The sequence below is a fragment of the Palaemon carinicauda genome, chromosome 28, assembly GCF_036898095.1.
Source record: "Palaemon carinicauda isolate YSFRI2023 chromosome 28, ASM3689809v2, whole genome shotgun sequence".
Taxonomy (NCBI): domain Eukaryota; kingdom Metazoa; phylum Arthropoda; class Malacostraca; order Decapoda; family Palaemonidae; genus Palaemon; species Palaemon carinicauda.
This window is the reverse complement of record NC_090752.1, coordinates 28,842,270-28,863,109: the sequence shown is the minus strand read 5'-3', so window position 1 is coordinate 28,863,109 and position 20,840 is coordinate 28,842,270. Positions and strand designations below refer to the sequence as shown.

Genomic DNA, 20,840 nt, shown 5'->3' with positions numbered 1-20,840 from the left:
AGAGTAGGCGGTCCTAACTTGGAAACCGAAGTTAATCAACATTGAGCCCTTTATATCGTCTTTAGCTTTTAAAGGATTTAAAACTTTTTAAATGTAATATTTTATGAAAGAATTTCTTTGATAGTCTTCGTACTGTTTTCAAAGATGAACTAACGTTTAGTTTTTTATGCTACGCAGTTGTTGACGTTCAGGACGTTCAACATGCGCTCTATCGTTACAATAGAGAGAGAGTGTATCACGGTTTCACTTTGCAGTAAGAGTAAATCGATTCTGACGTTTTGTTCATTCTTTCTTAGCTTAAATGTTTTAAATTCTAATTTAAAGGAACTTTTTATTTGAAAAACCTTTCAGTTTTTTCCTTTAGTCAAATAACATGTTTTTTTTTGACGATATATAATTGGGCTCTTCTCTTAGGTGCGAAATCAAGAGAGAGAGAGATAGAGACGGAGGGAGAGAGAGGAGAGAAAACGTTCCGTTCAAGCGGGTAACGTTGTTCTCGTGTTACTCTCGTCCCTAGTCTCTGTACGGGGAGGAAGGATAAAACGTTTTTAGGTTTTTATTCTCGTCCCCAGGCTATGTGCGGTGAGAGATTGAAAACGTAGTTATATGAACTAGTGTTTAGTCTCTTTCCCAGCCACTGTTTTTTCTTTTTATCTTAAAATATGTTTTCTGTTTTTTGCTGGTATTATGAGCTTGCATTATACGACTAATTTCGCAATTACTACCTTTTAATGAAGGGTAGAATTGCGTGTTTCAGGTAGAAATAAGTGCAAAATAGAAAATCGAAGTGATAAAGTGATATGCGCAAAGTGTTACAGTGTTGCGTCCGAGGCGCAAAGTGTTACAGTGTTGCGTCCGAGGGTTCGTCTGTTCGTGCCTGTCGTTCACCTAGTCCGGGACCTCTTGCAAGCTCCCAAGCCCAGGGGAGAAGTAATGTCAAACGACTTATGGGTTCGAGAGGCCTTGACCAACGAACAGACGTTTTCCCTCTATGGTATCGGGTGTTTCTTACCAAGATCTCCCCTACCATAAGACGAGAGAGACGTTGTTTCTCCTCGCCATCCGTAGGCTTTTCGCATAAGAAACCTGTCACAAGGTTTCGAAGCCCTTAAGCGAAAGTCAGTCCTTTCAGGACAGGTCCAGCGTCCTGGTTACAGCCATTAGGACAGCTCTGACCCTATGCAGTCATCGGATAACTGCTCGCCGCCTAACAAAAGCGTAACACAGACTCCGAAAGTCTTTTTTTGTAGGCAAAGTGTTGCGGTCACAGACGTTACCCTCGTCTATTACCACAACCATTTCCGTTGATCCTTAAGGGGTTGTATGGCAAACATGCAGTATATGCTTGCCTCCCTTATGGAAGACTATTCTGCCGATTAGTCCGTAGAGTCTAGCAGTTTATCTCATCGATATCCTGGCTTTCAGCCAACCTAACGTTCCTTTGTGCTTACTGTTGACGTTGGCGTAGCTTAGTCACGTCAGTCAGGTTGTTTAGAACCACACTCGATGCGGTCTCGTGTGGTTTTTCAGCCGCATTTGGACGTTAGGCCACTGGCTGATGCTCCTGTTGACGTTCTAGACGTTCACTAACAATCGGAGTTGACTTGTTTTGACGCTGTGCGTCAACCTCCGCATTCTAGAGTTGTTTTGACTGCTCAGTCTAGGCAGTCAAAGCAGTCTCGAGTGGACGCTGTACGTCCTCACGCACCTGTTGTGGTTGACAGTTCAGTGGTTGACAGTTCACAGACTGTCAAGCAGTTACATGACGTTGCGTTCTGGTCCGCTACTAATGCACCAGTGAGAGACTCAGCTTTTATCGGACAAGGTTCCTGTAGATGAGGAAGTTGCTGTTCTCCCTCCTACTGATATTCCCTTGAGGACTCTGTCAGATGGAGAGGAGCCTTAAGCTGCTTAGCCTCCTATGGACTTTAATTAAATCATGATGATTTTTTTAAGGATCTTCGTCCGGATCTTGTAACTGCTGCTCCTCGTTCGCCTAAACGTCAGAGCTTACACTAGGCCTAGCTACTTCGAAGCCGTTGTTTTTAAGCTAGTGCTCTCTCGCTCTCCTAGAGAGCGTTACGTTGGCTAGGCGACTGGTTTTTCACCAGGAGGAGTTTGGGGGCTACAGCCTTTGCTTTCCCTTCTTTTAAACTGGTTTATAGAGCGAGAGTCTGATATGACACGAGAGAAGTTCTCGGCTTGGGAGTTCACGCCTCTGCCTAGATAGACTTCTCAATTCTGGTAGACTCTCCCTGGCGCCTAGCCAGGAGACGCTCCAAGTTGTTTACAGGTCAACTTCTCAGAGGGATGGTAAACGGTTCCGCCTCAGTCGCTAACCCCGTCTGTTGCCACACCTGCTCCCGTAGACCCCAAATGGGCTTTGCTGCAAGACATGCAGTCCAAGCTTGCGTCCTTGATAGAGGACTTAAATACGGAGAAGAACCTTCTGGCCAACAACCTTCCAACCGGTCGGTTGTGCGCCCTGTTGACGCTGAGGTAACCTACTCGCGTCTGCCAGTTGAGGTGGTTCCTCCACCGATGCGACCCCGTGTGGGTTGCCAGCCGCACGTTGACGTTAAGCGACGCTCGGAGGTGGTTGTTGACGTTCAGGACGTTCAACAACCAGCAGAGGTGACTTGTTGTGACGCAGTGCGTCAACCTCAGCAACCCGGTAGGGTGTTGACTGCACAACCCAGACGGTCTAGACAGTTTCGGGTTGACGCTGTGCTTCCTCGCGCACCCATGGTTGTTGACAGTTCACAGACTGTGCAGCAGTTCCATGATATTGCGTCCGGCTCCGTCACGCATCCACCAGTGCGACCGGATTCAGCGAGCCAGACGTTGCCCACTCCGTTGCCGTTTCCTCATCAGTTTCGGATGAGGAACCCTCTGATGAGGACGTTGCTGAACAACAAGACGATCAGCCCCCAGCCCTGCTATCCATCCAGAAGATGCTGAAGAAGGAAAGCTGCTCAGTCAGGCTGTGTATGAGTCTGGTAGGGACGCTGTCATCCGTGGATCAATTTGTGTCACTAGGAAGACTACACCTCCGTCCTCTTCTATACCATCTAGCTTTTCACTGGAAAAAGGACAAGACGCTAGAAGCGGTCTCGATCCCGGTTTCCGAAAAGATAAAGTCTTGTCTGACTTGGTGAAAGGACAATATCAACCTAAGAGAGGGTCTTCCCCTGACTGTTCAGACTCCCAACCACGTTCTCTTCTCGGACGCATCGGACGTAGGCTGGGGTGCGACATTAGACGGTCGGGAATGCTCGGGAATATGGAACTCGAGTCAAAGGACAATGCATTTCAACTGCAAGGAGCTACTGGCAGTACGTCTGGCCTGGAAAAGCTTCAGGTCTCTCCTTCAAGGCAAAGTGGTGGAGGTGAACTCGGACAACACCACGGCTTTGGCGTACATCTCCAAGCAAGGAGGGACCTACTCTCTGACGTTGTACGAGATCGCAAGGGACCTCCTCACCTGGTCAAAGGTCTAGACATATCACTAGTAACGAGGTTCATCCAAGGCAACTTGAATGTCATGGCAGATTGTCTCAGTCGGAAGGGACAAATAATTCCAACAGAATGGACCCTCCACAAGGATGTATGCAAGAGACTTTGGGCCACCTGGGGCCAGCCAACCATAGATCTCTTCGCAACCTCGATGACCAAGAGGCTCCCAATATTTTGCTCACCAATCCCGGACCCAGCAGCAGTTCATATAGATGCCTTTCTCCTAGATTGGTCACATCTAGATCTATATGCATTCCCTCCGTTCAAGATTGTCAACAAGGTACTGCAGAAGTTCGCCTCTCACGAAGGGACAAGGTTGACGCTAGTTGCTTCCCTCTGGCCCGCGAGAAAATGGCTCACCGAGGTACTTCGATGGCTAGTAGACGTTCCCAGAACACTTCCCCTAAGGGTGGACCTTCTACGTCAGCCACACGTAAAGAAGGTACACCAAGGCCTCCACGCTCTTCGTCTGACTGCCTTCAGACTATCGAAAGACTCTCGAGAGCTAGAGGCTTTTCGAAGGAGGCAGCCAGAGCGATTGCTAGAGCAAGGAGAACATCCACCCTTAGAGTCTACCAATCGAAGTGGGAAATCTTCCGAAACTGGTGCAAGTCAGTATCCGTATCCTCGACCAGTACCTCTGTAACTCAAATAGCTGACTTCCTCTTATATCTGAGGAAAGAACGATCTCTTTCAGCTCCCACTATCAAGGGTTACAGAAGCATGTTGGCATCAGTCTTCCGTCACAGAGGCTTAGATCTTTCCAACAATAAAGATCTACAGGACCTCCTTAAGTCCTTTGAGACCACGAAGGAGCGTCGTTTGGTTACACCTGGTTGGAATTTAGACGTGGTACTAAGATTCCTTATGTCAGACAGGTTCGAACCGCTACAGTCAGCCTCCCGGAAAGATCTCACCTTTAAGACTCTTTTCCTGGTATGCTTAGCCACAGCTAAAAGAGTCAGTGAGATTCATGCCTTCAGCAAGAACATCGGATTCTCATCTGAAACGGCTACATGTTCTCTACAACTTGGTTTTCTAGCCAAAAACGAGCTGCCTTCTCGACCTTGGCCAAAATCGTTCGATATTCCAAACTTATCGTATGGTTGGAAATGAACTAGAAAGAGTCTTATGCCCTGTAAGAGCTCTTAAGTTCTATTTAAAACGAACTAAACCTTTACGAGGCCCGTCTGAAGCTTTATGGTGTTCAGTTAAGAAACCATCTTTGCCTATGTCAAAGAATGCATTATCCTATTTTATCACTGTTAATACGAGAAGCTCATTCCCATCTGAATGAGGAAGACCAAGCTTTGCTGAAGGTAAGGACACACGAAGTTAGAGCTGTCGCAACTTCCGTGGCCTTTAAACAAAATAGATCTCTGCGAAGTATAATCGACGCAACCTATTGGAAAAGCAAGTCAGTGTTCGCGTCTTTTTATCTTAAGAATGTCCAGTCTCTTTACGAGAACTGCTACACTCTGGGACCATTCGTAGCAACGAGTGCAGTAGTGGGTGAGGGCTCAACCACTACAATTCCCTAATTCCATAACCTTTTTAATCTTTCTCTTGAAATGTTTTATTGTTGTTTTTGGGTTGTCCGGAAGGCTAAGAAGCCTTTCGCATCCTACTTGATTTGGCGGGTGGTCAAAGTCATTTCTTGAGAAGCGCCTAGATTAGAGGTTTTGATGAGGTCCTGTTGTATGGGTTGCAACCCTTGATACTTCAGCTCCTAGGGGTCGCTCAGCATCCTAAGAGGATCGCGAGGCTCCGTAAGGAAGACGTACTTAAAAAGGCAGAGTAATTGTTCAAGTCGACTTCCTTACCAGGTACTTATTTATTTTAAGTTTGTTATTTTGATAACTGCTAAAATGAAATGAAAAATCCTTAGCTCATAATAATGTAAACATTTATTGCTGGTCTCTACCCACCCCCCTGGGTGTGAATCAGCTTATATAATCACCGGCTAAGTTAAATATTGAAAAATGTTATTTTTATAATAAAATAAATTTTTGAATATACTTACCCGGTGATTATATATTAAAGGACCCTCCCTTCCTCCCCAATAGAGACGCAGTGGACCGAGGAGAAAATTGAGTTCTTTGTTTACATTGAGTACTGAGTACCTGCACGACAGATGGCGCTGTTGAAGTACACCCCCTACCTGCATAGCGATCGCTGGCGGATTTTTAACGTAGAGTTTTCTGTCGAGCAACAGAGTTGCAGCTTATATAATCACCGGGTAAGTATATTCAAAAATTTATTTTATTATAAAAATAACATTTTAACAAGAAATAATTAAAATATGAATAATATAAAACTTATTTGCATTTGGAAAACCACGATATTAAGAGGAGTTTTCAATGTAGATTTACACGATATATTTATAAATCCGCATTGTCCCGAGGGAGCAATGATTGAACTGCAATATGGCGAAGGATTAGAGTACTGTACTGTAATACTTGGGGATCAGCAACGTAAAGTCAGAACTTACGTATGTTGAATTAACGTAAAGGGCTATTACTGTATGTAACCGTATTAAGAATTTAGTGCTTTGATTATACCAAATAAGGTACAAAGCTGAAATATTGAAGGCTCTGGACATCCCCTTAACCTCAGTCACCTTGTTGGTAGTGAAAGCTTTCCACTACAGTATATGGTACATTGTATTGACCAAAGAATGGTGTATATATTATATTGTAATAGTTGAAAATAATTAACCATTTTTTTGCTACAAGAGGTAGATTATCCATGAAGAGTTGCTTAACCTACTATTGCATGTTGCATAGGTCTCCCTGTATATTAGCTTATGAATGATGTTTTCAAGTGCTTCTAGTTTTTCCATTTTTCCATGCATCTATAAGTTTTTTATCTGTCATATTTTATTAGTAGATTGTTAATTTTGTTAGTGATATTTGGGATCTGCTACTTTTTATGTGTATATTAAAATGAAAATATTGACTGCAGTTCAGTTTGCTTTCCTAGTTTTTCAATGCTTATTCCTGTTTTACTTTCAAAATAGTACATGCAATTTTGCCGAAGCATTGAAATGTGGAATAAGAGCTAAACTTGAAAATCAATCGATGAATTGTTTTATGAAAAGTTTTGTGGTTTTGTAATGTATTAAAAGTATGTAATTAGTAACTGAGTGGATCATTGGTCTGACATTATGTCAGTATTTGCAATCACGAGGGTGCTAGTCTATGAATCTAGTAAATTTACGTGCAGCATGTAAGTTATTCATGTATTCATTTTGGTACAATTTTCCATTCCAGACTTGTCGCCAGAATGTAGAATGGGTGACACCTTTAGGATTCCCAGTGGTTCAGCATTACACAGTTCCCCTAAGTGAAAAATGCCCAAGAATCAAAATGGGAATGACTCTCAACATCGATTATATCATGTAAGATTTTTTGATGGTGGTATTTAAAGTTATTCTTTATAAGTGTAATGTCTGTTTATTAAATATTAATTTATTCTCCTTAATATGTTTAGTTTTTAAATTTTGAAAGGTTTTCGTGGAGAACTTGGTAGTTGTGGGTTACAGCTTCATAGATTTTTGGGTTTTAGCTGTCAAGTATAGTAAGTACCGTGCTAAAGCTGGATCGTTAGTAGCCTAATACAGTGCAGTACTTTAAACTCCTTGACTAATATGTCACAAATTTAGATATCATCAAATCCCATGATGGAGTCATGATTGCCAGAATAGTAGACATTGTTATCTCTGTTTTATGCAATGCTCCAGCATTAGATGGGTTTTTAAGCAAAAGAAAAAAATTCCGAGATTATTAGTTTTCAACTATAAAAGGCTCTATGCAAATTATGGTTTGAGATTGAACATCATTTACATTAGCCTAATTTGTGATGTTGAATCTTAGACTGTTTTCAAACTTAACAAGTGATTATCTCTGACGGGTAGAACCAAGCATGCACATTTAGACCATGGGTTCCAGTTAGAGAAGAACCTGTTTTTTTTTTACACTTAGCTGAATATTTGCTTTAAAAAAAGGTTCAAGAGCTAACCCTTGTTAGTTCAAATGAGTTTACTCTTTCTTTAGCTTTACGAGATTGCAGATTTAATAGTCTTTCAATATATTGAAGTGATTTTCAATTTTTGTTGTCCTGTATTAGTGAGGTTTATCACCCACTTGTGCTTTACTGGCATAATTTCTTTTGTTTCACTGTATTCAGCATTCACACAGTCTAATATTGCAGCTGTATTCAAACATTGCCTCCTATCACAGTGCTTATTTTTAGTTGTATGATTATTGTCCAGTAGGCTTGCGGAAGAATTAACAAATTAGTTGAAGTAATGAGCATCAGAAAGAGCTATCTTACTACTTATTGTTTTTCTCTCTTGGCAAAATCTTGCATCGTCATCTGTATTCTGTTACTGCTATGCATGACTCCATCCTTTGACCTGCTTCCTGAATGTCTTCATCATCCTTGTAATTTTCATAGATGAACATGACTCTCTGGTTGCATCCACAACCACTGGTTTTATGTCTTCAATTGACAATCTTATACGGGAGTAATAGTTTTCAGACTGGACAGAAATCCAGTCACCAGAGGTGTAACAGTGACAGAGTTTTTCTTGGAGATTGGCACCAGTTTTTACATACACATCATTATGGATGTGTTTCAACACCAATCTGTGGTGCAACAGTTTTTGTTTAACATCAGACAGCAGTTGAAAGACAGGATTTGGGGCTAAGCCTGATTCTAGTATCGGACAGAACTGTCTGACAGGAGCAAGATTTTATAAATGTTTAAGGCAGACAGGCAACCTTGGGCAGTGTGAGTACAAGTATGCACAGGTGTTCAGAAAAAAACTGTTAAATGTAGAGACAAAATTGTTGTTTAGTAGAACTGCCTTAACTTCTGATTCACTAACCTTGAAAGGAAGTAGGGTTGTGATTGAGGTCTACTCTTATCACAGTAAAAAATATACGGCTACTGGTTGTAATCAGATACCGAGTTGGCATTGTCATCCTCCAAGTGAGTGGTTTTTAGAGAGTCTGGAACCCCTATGTCTCCGTCATACACATTGAGGCTCTGCACTTTAATACATTGGCACCAGTGTAGGGAAGATAGTGTTTCACTGTCATATCTTGTTTTGTTCATTTATTTATTGTTCTAGCCTAACAAGAAAGTCCTTCGGCTCCATAGAGTACCTCCTAAAGATTAGCTTTTAATTTCGTCAGATCTCCACTTTTTAATAATTAAAACTTAAATTCCAAAATAATTTTTATCCAACGTCACCAACAAGAGATACGATTTAGTCTGGGACAATTGTGAAAAAAAAAATTATTTTGTTGATAATGTTAGTCATTTTGCTATCAGTGTTTAAATTATGTACATTCCATTTATGTTTGCAGAATTTATTTTTTGCACTATTAAATGAATATTACTGGGACCATTGCATGCAATTTTCATAGACACCTTTGACACAAGTTTCAAATGACATACAGTAATGCCTCACAACACGAAATTAATTTGTTCTGGAGTGGCTTTTGTAAAGTGATTTTTTCGTGTTGTGAGTCACATTTCACATGCAAATTGTCTAATTCATTCCAAACCCTACAAAACACCACATTAAATCTTATAATAAAGCTATAGTATAACCACAATGAAATATTGTACTTCCAAATACATTTGAACCATTCAATATACCTAAACTATCTGTTAATACCCGTAAATTAAGTAGTTATTACAACATTGTAATAATAAATGGAAAAAATACAATACATACAATACAATACTGTACATATACAAAATCTACAGTACCTTATTTAATGTACTATTATAATTACCCCTATTATAGACTACAGCTACATTTTCTATTGCCTAAATCCATTTTATTCAAATCTTTTTATTGGGTGACTTTTATTCTCAGCCTGGCTGGCAAATCTCTTTTCTTGAAACATTTTTTGCAAAGCGAGTCATAAAAATATTCGCATCTCGTTTCGCAGCTTGAAAATTTTGTAAGCAGATTCTTTCGTGAAGAGAAGTATGATTGTAATTATTTTATTCAATTCAAGAGTTGAACTGGTAACATGCTGGTTGCTCTTTTAATTTTACGATTATTCACTATCAAGTTACTCAAAAGCTTATTTGATTTACTGATGTACATTAAATTAATATATAGAACCTAAATTTGTACTTTGATATCTTTAAAAGCCCAAGTGTCATGTGAATTATATTTTAATTTATTCTATTTTTATTTTTTTTTGCAGGCAGCCAAACACGATGAAGCAGAAGAATGCATTTCCCCCAAATTTCATTCATTCTTTAGATTCAACCCACATGATGCTCACTTCCCTATATTCTCAGAAAACAGGCTTCACATTTGTCTCGGTTCATGATTGCTTCTGGACACATGCTTGTTCTGTTGATGCTATGAATAGAGTAAGTTATTTTTTAGGATAAATCTGTTTAGCCTTGTATGAAATAAAAGTCTGCCATGTCACAATCATCTGGTGTAGTATTATGGTATTTTTTTTTCACCATGAATGGAGAAAATTATGATCAATGGAACTTTAGTAGCTGGTATTACTCACTCTTTATGTTATATATATGAAAGTGGTCACATTTATTTGATAGTGTATGGATATATTTGTTGATAAACCAACCTCAAGTCATAAATCTAGTTCAAACTATAATAAATATTGTTTTTGCCAATAAGGAAGTGTTTGGCTTGGCACCAAAGTGAGATAATTTTAAACTTGGCATGTTTTATTACAGGTATGCCGTGAACAGTTTGTAGCTCTACACAGTGAACCTATTCTTGAAAATTTGTCCCTTGCCTTGAGGAAGCGATTCAGCTTTGAATATAAGTAAGTAAATCTATCAGTTTATATACATGGCACTTCCCCCAATTTAGGGGGTAGCCAACAAAGAAAAAGAACAAAGTGTGTTTTTCCTCTTATCCTTCCTTTCCTAACGAGGGACTCGGCAGAGTTTGGTTGGTACTGCTATAGTGTAACAGCCCACCTTAACCCCTCCCCCCTCCCAATCTTCCACCACATATAAAGCTTCATGTGCTGACTCCCCCACTACCACTACCTCAAAGCAGTTGCTATGAATATACTTCTTTGCTTTTTGCTAAATATTTCTTGCATATCTAACTATAAAAATCAGATCTATACATCCCTTACCTCTTCTAAAGCTATCCTGCAATTCTAAGAATTAATCTACCATTTTATCCTTAATTCTATTAATTAACACTCAACCATAAACTTTTCCAATCACACTCAATAAACTAATACCCGTAGAATTACAACACTTAAACACATCTCCCTTACCTATGTATAGTGGAACATTACACACACACACACACACACACTCTGTCCACTAACACCATTGACAACATAAAGCATATAATAAACAATCTCACCAACCATTTCACCTCAGTTACACCCCCTTCCTTTAACATCTCAGCCCTCACACCATCCATACGAGGTGTTTCATCATCATCTCCTATGCGTATTGATGCAAAGGCCCTCGGTTAGATTTTGCCAGTTGTCTCTATCTTGAGCTTTTAATTCAATACTTCTCCATTCATTATCTATTTCACGCTTCATAGTCCTCAGCCACATAGGCTAGGGTCTGCCAACTCTTCTAGTGCCTTGTGGAGCCCAGTTGAATGTTTGGTGAACTATTCTCTTTTGGGGAATGCAAAGAACATGCCCAAACCGTCTCCATCTATCCCTCACCATGATCTCACTGACATATGACACTCGAGTAATCTCTCTTATTGTTTCATTTCTAATCCTCTCCTGCCATTTAACTTCCAATATCCTTCTGAGATTGTTTCATTTCTAATCCTCTCCTGCCATTTAACTTCCAATATCCTTCTGAGATTGTTTCATTTCTAATCCTCTCCTGCCATTTAACTTCCAATATCCTTCTGAGGGCTTCATTCTTAAATCTACTAAATCTTTTGGAGATTGTTTCATTGTAATGCCATTACTCATTTCCATACAGTAACACTGGCATTATATATCATCTTCCATTGCATACTCTGTTCTCAGTGGAGTGGGTCCTCGGGTTATCAGGGTTTTCTCTTACTGCATTTTGTGAATACTATATATATCCCATAAACTTAAATGTGTTTCAACTTCCAACACTTGTGTTCTTGTTTCAACTTCCAACACTTGTGTTCTTGTTATGAATGGCTGGTCTGGTTCATGTAAGTGTGGTGGACCAACATTTCATTTTGATGGCTGAAAAAACAGAATACAGTCATACCTCTCTTCACGAAAGACTCTGCTTACGAAATTTTCAAGCAATGAAACGCGATGCGAATATATTTATGACTCACTTTAAGAAAAATGTTTCACTTTAAGAAAAGAGATTTGCCAGCCAGGCCGAGAATTAAATACTCACCCTTCACAGAGAATAAGATAACGGATTTTGAGCGAAGCGAAAAATCTATTTTTGGGTGAGATAGCCATGTCGTCCTGATGGAAGGTTCCTATAAGTAGCTTCCTAAGGGATAAATGACTACAGTGATATTCCCAGAGAATTTACCTTTAGGTCTCCAGAATTCTAACTCCTGGCGCGAATATCCTTAAAATTTCTCTTAAGGATATCGCATAAATCAGGGGACGTATATCTTGATACAACACATAGCAATCTTCACCCCGGAAAGTGTTTTCACTTCGATGGGGAAGTGGCAAAAATAGAAGGGGAGCCGTTACCAAGGTACCCTTCCTCCCGTATTACTACAGAGTATCTAGATGGCGCTGTATGTCAAGCTAGCCCGCTATTTCTTGTAGCGTTAAGCATGGTGCTACAGATATAGTAATTTTGGGAGGAATCCTGCCAAGTCCTTTTCTTGTAGAAAAGGAGGGTGGGTCCATCAGGACTACATGGCTATCTCACCCAAAAATAGATTTTTCGCTTCGCTCAAGCCATGTCGTCCTGATGGAAGCTTACCAGAGAATTACTAGAAAGTACTGTATCTGTGGATTTTTAAAGTGCTTTAACCTTGGGACAGTTTTTTCCCTTGGTCATCCAGACCATTGAGATATATGACGTTACCGTTATACGTCATTACTGCTACAGTAAACATAAACCATGTTAGTGCTTCCTGCCCCCTGCAGGGAAGAGTCATACTAGACGTAGGAAAGGAGTCTCAAGGTTTGCGTATAGCATATGAACAAACATAGCATCAACTACATACAGGTCTCGCTATACATATTGTTCATAAGTAAATATATGCAGTTTATTAAAGGGTAATAAAACTCTGATATATTTTCATTGAAAATCAATTGTAGGGCGAAATAAGATGCAAATACACATTGATAATTTTATTGGTAATAAATGACCAACATAAAGTAACATGTATAACATAAATGATAATAAATACAATAAAAAACATATCAACAATCAAAGCACAGAAATTATTTGTTTTCACCTGAAAGGGAAAGGTTATTAATGCCACTGTAAATCTGAAAATTTGCTAAATTTTCTAATATGCGTTTTTGTGATATTGAATGTCTATTCACACTGTGTAAGTACACACGGCACAAGTGTTATCTATATGTTTCTTCACCTCAACTAAATAGAACAGTCCTTAACCCTGGATAGGTACGGTGGGTCGTACGCGACCTCGAGCGTCAAAAAAAAAAGAGGTTTTTCTCACGTGACTCACCCCCGTGACTGAATTTGTGGGTGATCGACCTGCAGGAGGTGTCTCCCCTACACGCTCTAGTAGTGTCCAGATGTGCATTGCTGTAGCTGTACTCCTTCCCCGATTTCTGAGATGCGTCGGGGTCGAGCGCGACCGAGTTTACCCTTCTAAGGTAATTTGCATAATTATCAAAGTTATTACGTATTATGAAATTGTCGTAGAATGGTGCAACTTGTATAGGTTATCAGTTGTGGAAAGTCTTGGTGGATTGTTTGGCTACCATGTGCATGATTTTTTTTTTAGTTAAAATGTCGTTCATCACCACGAGGACCATTTTACCGCGAGTGCCCCTTTTTCATTTTTTTTCATTTTTTTTGCCAAGTCATTTTTCCGTAAGATATTGCCAAATAGTGTCGTAAAACTTTTGCTTGTTTAGTGTTGGAAAGTGTGTCTAGATGATCTGGCTACCCATGCGTGACTTTGTTTTTGTCAGATACGACGTAGTTATTGGTATATTGGGTATTTAACTGGGGTTGCCAATTTCTGTTTTTTTTCAATATTTGTAAAAAATTTTACGTAGTAAGGAATTGCCGTATATTATTGATTTTTTTTTCATGTTTATGTGTTAGAAAGTGTGCCTTGATGGTTGGGCTAACACGTGCATGTCTTTTTTTTTATCTGAGATGCCGTATATTAGAATGTTGGGCATTTTACCGCGAGTGCCCCTTTTTCATTTTTTTTCATTTTTTTGCCAAGTCATTTTTCCGTAAGATATTGCCAAATAGTGTCGTAAAACTTTTGCTTTTTTAGTGTTGGAAAGTGTGTCTAGATGATCTGGCTACCCATGCGTGACTTTTTTTTTGTCAGATACGACGTAGTTATTGGTATATTGGGTATTTAACTGGGGTTGCCAATTTCTGTTTTTTTTCAATATTTGTAAAAATTTACTACGTAGTAAGGAATTGCCGTATATTATTGATTTTTTTTTTCATGTTTATGTGTTAGAAAGTGTGCCTTGATGGTTGGGCTAACACGTGCATGTCTTTTTTTTTTATCTGAGATGCCGTATATTAGAATGTTGGGCATTTTTCCGCGAGTGCCCCTTTTTATTTGTTTTGCATTTTTTTGCTTAGTCATGTTACCGTAAGGAATTGGCAAGTAGTGTCGCAAAACTTATATTTTTATAGTGTTGGAAAGTGTTTCTAGATGATCTGGCTACCCATGCCTATTTTTTTTTTAGCCAGATATGGCGTATATATAAGTATGTGTTCGATTTTCCTGTGATTGCCATTTTTTCGTTTTTTCCCATTTCTTTCAAAATTACTACGTACTAAGGAACTATCACAGAGTAATGATTCATTTATATGTTTATTTGTCGGAAAATGTGCCTTGATGGTTTGCCTAGCACGTGGCTGAAATTTTTTTTTTCTGAAATGCCGTATATTAGAATGGCCATTTTTCCGCGAGTGCCCCTTTTTATTTGTTTTGCATTTTTTTGCTTAGTCATGTTACCGTAAGGAATTGGCAAGTAGTGTCGCAAAACTTATAATTTTATAGTGTTGGAAAGTGTTTCTAGATGATCTGGCTACCCATGCCTATCTTTTTTTTTAGCCAGATATGGCGTATATATAGGTATGTGTTCGATTTTCCTGTGATTGCCATTTTTTCATTTTTTCCCATTTCTTTCAAAATTACTACGTACTAAGGAACTATCACAGAGTAATGATTCATTTAGATGTTTATTTGTCGGAAAATGTGCCTTGATGGTTTGCCTAGCACGTGGCTGAATTTTTTTTTTTCTGAAATGCCGTATATTAGAATGTTAGCCATTTTTCCGCGAGTGCCCCTTTTTATTTGTTTTGCATTTTTTTGCTTAGTCATGTTACCGTAAGGAATTGGCAAGTAGTGTCGCAAAACTTATATTTCTATAGTGTTGGAAAGTGTTTCTAGATGATCTGGCTACCCATGCCTATCTTTTTTTTAGCCAGATATGGCGTATATATAGGTATGTGTTCGATTTTCCGGTGATTGCCATTTTTTCGTTTTTTCCCATTTCTTTCAAAATTACTACGTACTAAGGAACTATCACAGAGTAATGATTCCTCTAGATGTTTATTTGTCGGAAAATTTTGTTTACTTCTTTTTTGATTGAATATCATCAAATTTTTTTTGCTAAAATATTATATTGTTTCACATTTTTGTTTTTTTTTTCGATTTTATTTCCCTTCAAAAAAATTTTTTTGGGTCAGAATTTTAATTTTAAAGTCGTAAAATAATCGACAATTATCCAGCAACCCACCATACAATTTTTATGCATATCCAATAATAATTAGATTAGTAAATAACACCTTGAAATTGACATACCCTTCCTACATTTCAAGTGGCAGATTAGGGAGTCTGAGTCAGTGTGGTTAGCGGCCATTTTGTGGACATATCCGAAGCGTAAGTTGCCCTATCTATATATATTCTTGTTCCCTATAGAATTTGTGATATTTTGGTATATTTTTACCTGCATAAATATCATATATATTAAATATATGTATTTTTTTACGAAATTTCTAAGTACTCAAAAAATTACCTTTAGATATGGCCCCTGATATAAATGTAATTTACAAAATAATGAAGATTTTTTTACATATTTCTATTTTAGGATAACATATGTTTATTCCCTAAAAAAATTAGCCACTTCCTATTTCATTTGGGTACCCAAAAAAATTCATGAAATTTGGACAAATTTTTTTGGCCAAAAAAAGTTACCCTTTTTTTCTCATTTCAGATCTTCACCTCCATGGGTCTGACTTCATCCAAAATACATCAAGATGTGTCCTAAACATTCAAGAATCAATTCTTAAAAGGATTTGTGTATATATGTATAAACTTTTTTTTTATGAATTTTTATGTCAGGTCTTTTTTTTTCTACTTAATTTTTTAAAATATTTATAATAAATAGTTTTTCTGCAGATGAGTAGTATTTATCTTTACAGTTGTTTTAAGCATTCATTGAAGTTTTTTTTGGCAAAAGAAAAAAAAGAGGTTACTGCAAAAACTGATTTTTCAAGAATTTTTTTTGGCGTCGGGGTCGTTCGCGTCCGAGTATACCCTTAAAGGGGTGTCCGAGGAGCGTACCTATCCAGGGTTAATGTCACCTTGGTGACACTCATTTCAAAGTATTGTACTGAGAGGTGTCAACACCTTCACCCGTTTCATTGATGGTCCCAATCAATTCACTGTTCATCGCAGCACTAGACGATAGGTTTTAGTTCACTTCCTGCCACCACCACGTATCGCTTGAGTTCATGCACTTGCTTCGCATAATGCTTGGAGAACACTCTGGATGACTTCCATCCAGTGTATGAGCGAAGACGCTCAAAATCCATATACAGTACTGAAAAAAGTTCAGTGATAAAGCGATTTTCCTTGGATCATGACCTGCGGGTGTACTGTCAGAATCCGCTCTGCAAATAAAATAGGTGATTTTCGCCTTTAGTTGTTTTAGGGATAGGTTTGATCCTGAGGTTTCTCCTTTAAAGAGCTGTCCTCCCCTGAAGTCTGAAGTTCTTCGAAGATAGACCTTTAGATACTCCACTGGACACAGCGAGACATCTTCCTTCAGAGGGCAGATTCTCCACGGACCCCATCTTTTAGTGGGTAGTTCGTTCTTAGCGAGAAATGTTGGATCTGGAAAAAGATTCAGTTCTCCCACTTCTGTGAACTGAATATGGCCCTCATCTCTGGATAGGGCCACTATTTCACTAACTCTGGCCCCCGAGGCTATAACAAACAAGAAAATTACTTTTTGAGTCAAGTCTTTCAAGAGAGCAATCCTCATTGTTCACTGTTGAAGCAAAGTGTAGGACCTTGTCCAAGGACCATGAAATAGGCTTCGTAGGGGCTGCAGGCCTAAGTCTAGCACAAGCCTTAGGGATCTTGTTAAAGATTTTGTTTGACAAGTCTACTTGGAAGGTGTATAGCAGAGGTCTAGTCAGAGCTGATTTACACGTGGTTATCATATTGGCTACCAGACCTTGTTTATGAAGGTGGATAAAGAAGGACAAACAGAAGTCCATTGAGATTTCCTTTGGTCCTTTAGCTTTGATGAAAGCAACCCACTTTTTCCAAGATGATTCATATTGTCTTCTGGTTGACTTACACTTATATTCTTCTAAGAAGTCTATACTGCCTTTCGAAATCCCAAATCTTTTCTTTACTGCTAAGGAGAGAAAATCATGTGATGAAGGCTTTGGGCTCTCTGTGATGAAGCGAAGACAGTCTACTTCTGTACCTGTTGAGACAGTGCTGGGTCCGGCAGAGGAACCAGCCTCAGCTTCAGTTCCAATACCAGAGGGAACCAGTTGCTCTTTGGCCACTTGGGAGTCATTAGAGTTGCCGTTCCCCGAAAGGATCTCAGCTTGTCGAGGACCTTCATTAAGAGATTGGTTGGAGGGAACAGGTAGATCCGGTTCCATCTGTTCCAGAGGAGGGACATGGCGTCCGTCGCTTCCGCTAGAGGGTCCTCGTATGGGGCCACATAACGAGGTAGCTTCTTCTTGTCGCTCGTCACGAAGAGGTCGGGACTTGACGTAAGATGAAGGAGAATGAGCCTGCGTCTAAGGACCATTCTGACTCTATCAGTGTGAGCCTGGATAGAGCGTCCGCCATCACATTGCGGAACCCTTGAAGGTGAACTGCTGATAAATGCCATCTCTTCTTTTCCGCCAGGCGGAAGATGGACAATTCGTTGATTTGGGGCGATCTCGAGCCTTGAAGATTCAGACATCTCATTATCACCTCGCTGTCCAGGATCAGTCTTATATGGGCTGATTTGCAAGGGGACAGTTTCTTCAGCGTCAGAAAGACTGCCATGGCCTCCAGAATGTTTATGTGGAAGGTCTTGAATAGAGAAGACCAAGTCCCTTGGACTTTCCGTTGATGGGAGTGACCTCCCCATCCTTCCTTCGAGGCATCCGTATGGATGATGACTGAAGGTAGAGGTGGTTGCAAGGGTACGGTCCTCTTTAGGTTCTTGGCCTTTGACCATGGCTTGAGAAGTGATCGTAGTCGGGTCGGTATCGGTCTTCTTAGATCTCTTCGAGCGTTTGATGCGTATCTTCTCCAGACTCCTGACGCATCTTATAGCTGTGCTCTTAGCACTGGGTCTGTCATTGATGCAAACTGGAGTGAGCCCAGTACTCTTTCCTGTTGGCGTCTTGAGATCCTGTCGGATTTCAGTAGTCTCTTGACAGATCCTGCTATTTCTCTCCTGGGGGAATGGAGAGATGGTGTGACTTTAAGTTCCAATGTATTCCGAGCCATTGAAACTCTTGAATTGGAGATAATCGAGACTTCTTAACGTTGTTCTTGAATCCCAGATGTTCCAGGAATTGGATCACTTTCTTGGATGCTTGCATACACTCCATCCTTGATGCTGCCCACACCAGCCAGTCGTCCAGGTACGCTACTACCTGGACACCTTCTAGGCGTAGTTGTTGAACGACTGCGTCTGCAAGCTTTGTGAAAATCCTTGGGGCTATGTTTAGTCCAAAGGGCATGGCTCTGAAGACGTACTTCTTCTTCAGTAGCCTGAATCCTAGGTAGGAGGAGAGTGGGCGGTTGATTAGAATATGCCAGTAGGCATCTGCCCGGTCTATCAAGACTGTGTATGTATGCCCCTTTTGGTAACAGGGTCCTTATGTGTTGAAGGGTTAACATCCTGAACTTGTTGAGTGGCGACAAGCCCACAATGACTCTGAGTTTATCTGAGTCCTTCTTGGGAACACAAAACAGCCTTCCTTGGAATTTGATGGACTTTTCCCTCCTTATCACCCGCTTGCTCAAAAGTTCTTGGGTGTATTCTTCCAGTACGGAGGTGGAGTGTTGGAAGAATTGAGGAAATGGTGGTGGAGCCTCCCTCCAGCTCCATCCGAGTCCGTTCGTGATTAGGCTGTGGGCTCAAGGATCGAAGGTCCAACGATCCTGAAATTGTTGGAGTCTTCCTCCTACCTGAAGCAACTCATTGCTTCTGGTTTCTGGAGGATTTACCTCCTTGACTGCGTCCTCCCTTACCCCCTTTACCTCTTGGGGGGTATCTAGACGAGCCCCGTTTAGACCCTCTACCCTTGGGACGAAAGGTAGTGGTCGGCCTCTCGAACGCAGGGTTGAACGCTGGTGACTGAGAAACCAGCTGCTGAGGCACCATCTGATAAGTTGGTTGTGGTTGAGCCACCATCTGGGGCACCGCAGTCATGGTAACTGTGGGATGTTGTTGGTGTTGCTGCTGTCTGGCAGGGTGAGAGGGCAACCTGGGTCTTTTAGTCTTCCTCTTAGGCTGGGGACCCTCATCATGGGAAGACTTCCTCTTCGCCGACATGCCCCACTTCTAGAGAAGGTTTCTATTCTTCGTGGCGGCCTTGTCTACGACTTCCTTGACGACTTCACTCGGGAAGAGGTCCTTTCCCCAGATATTGGAAGCTATCAGCTTCCTGGGTTCGTGCTTTACTGAAGCAGATGCAAACACGAACTCCCTACATGCTCGTCTGGCTTTGACAAAGCCATACAGGTCCTTGACCAAGGTAGCCAAATGCGTTTTAGCCATGACCATGTTCATATCCGGGGTTCTGCTATTGCTTGCCGTCGCCTCTAGACAAATCTGTAGAGATAGAGATGCGGCAAGTCTTTGTTTTGTCTCTTGCTCCCTACGGAAGAGAAAGTCAGACAGCTTAGGGAGATTTTCGCTGAACTGACGTCCAGCAATATCTGCCTCCAACTTCCCAACTGAGAAGGTAAGGTGGACTTCCTTCCAGTCCTTATCTTCTGTGGGCAGGGCTAAAGATAAAGGTCTACACTCATTGAGTGTAGGGCAAGGTTTGCCTGCCTCTACTGCCTTCATAACTGCCTTAAACCCTTTGATATAAAGGGAAAGGCTAACGAAGCTGGAGCAAGAAAGGTGGGATGTTTCTTGCTAAGGGCTGACACTTTCGAGTTAGTGGAGCCCTTCTGCTTCAGGCTACTTGATAAGAGAGCCTGAGCTTTCTAGTGGTCAAGTACTATGACCTCCTTCGGTTCTGTCTCCTCCTTGGATGTTGGTTCCTTCTTCAGATGGACGAAGCAGTCTGGGTAAGACTGAAAGCTGGGCCAGAATTCAACTTCCTCAATAAGGACAGTCCCAAACTTCTCTGATATGAATATCTTGCCACTGGTAATAGGCATGTATTCTGCATACCTCCAGGGATTAACATCAGAGGAAGGTGGAAGATCTTGAATATTGAGTCTCTTGTGAGACCCACGGGATGCAGTGAGATGGGCCATTTTTCTTTCCCTTTTAGCGTCCCTTTCTTCGTTTTGTTTGCGAAGACTCCATCATTGCCATGAGACTGGTCATTGCTTGTCTCATGTCATCTGATGGAGGGGCAGAAGACGTAGAGGGTAATGGCTCTGGGGCCGGAACTGACGAAGTGGACTCCGATTCGACATCATCCTCTTCTTCTTCAGGACCCAAGGCGGACTCCTCCTCGAGACCTTCCGCTAGAAGGTCCTTCTTGGTGTCCTCAGACACCTCCGACATCCTCTCGTCTAGGTGGATGTCCTTCATTGCGTCGGAGACATCCGTATCTACGGCAATCTGGACGCAAGGGATCTCAGGTCGTGACTGGGGTATGACAGCTTCCACACCTGCATTTGGGAACAGCAAGGA

At 40.7% G+C, this 20,840-nt stretch overlaps 1 protein-coding gene across 1 annotated transcript in view; it reads left to right on the top strand.

The window, feature by feature from the left end:
* PolrMT (mitochondrial RNA polymerase) overlaps positions 1-20,840 on the top strand; it is a 229,510-nt gene that overhangs the window by 199,711 nt on the left and 8,959 nt on the right. Inside the window, 3 exon segments of the mRNA XM_068351814.1 lie at positions 6,789-6,916; positions 9,750-9,921; positions 10,258-10,349. Coding sequence (XP_068207915.1) covers positions 6,789-6,916; positions 9,750-9,921; positions 10,258-10,349 — 392 coding nt within the window.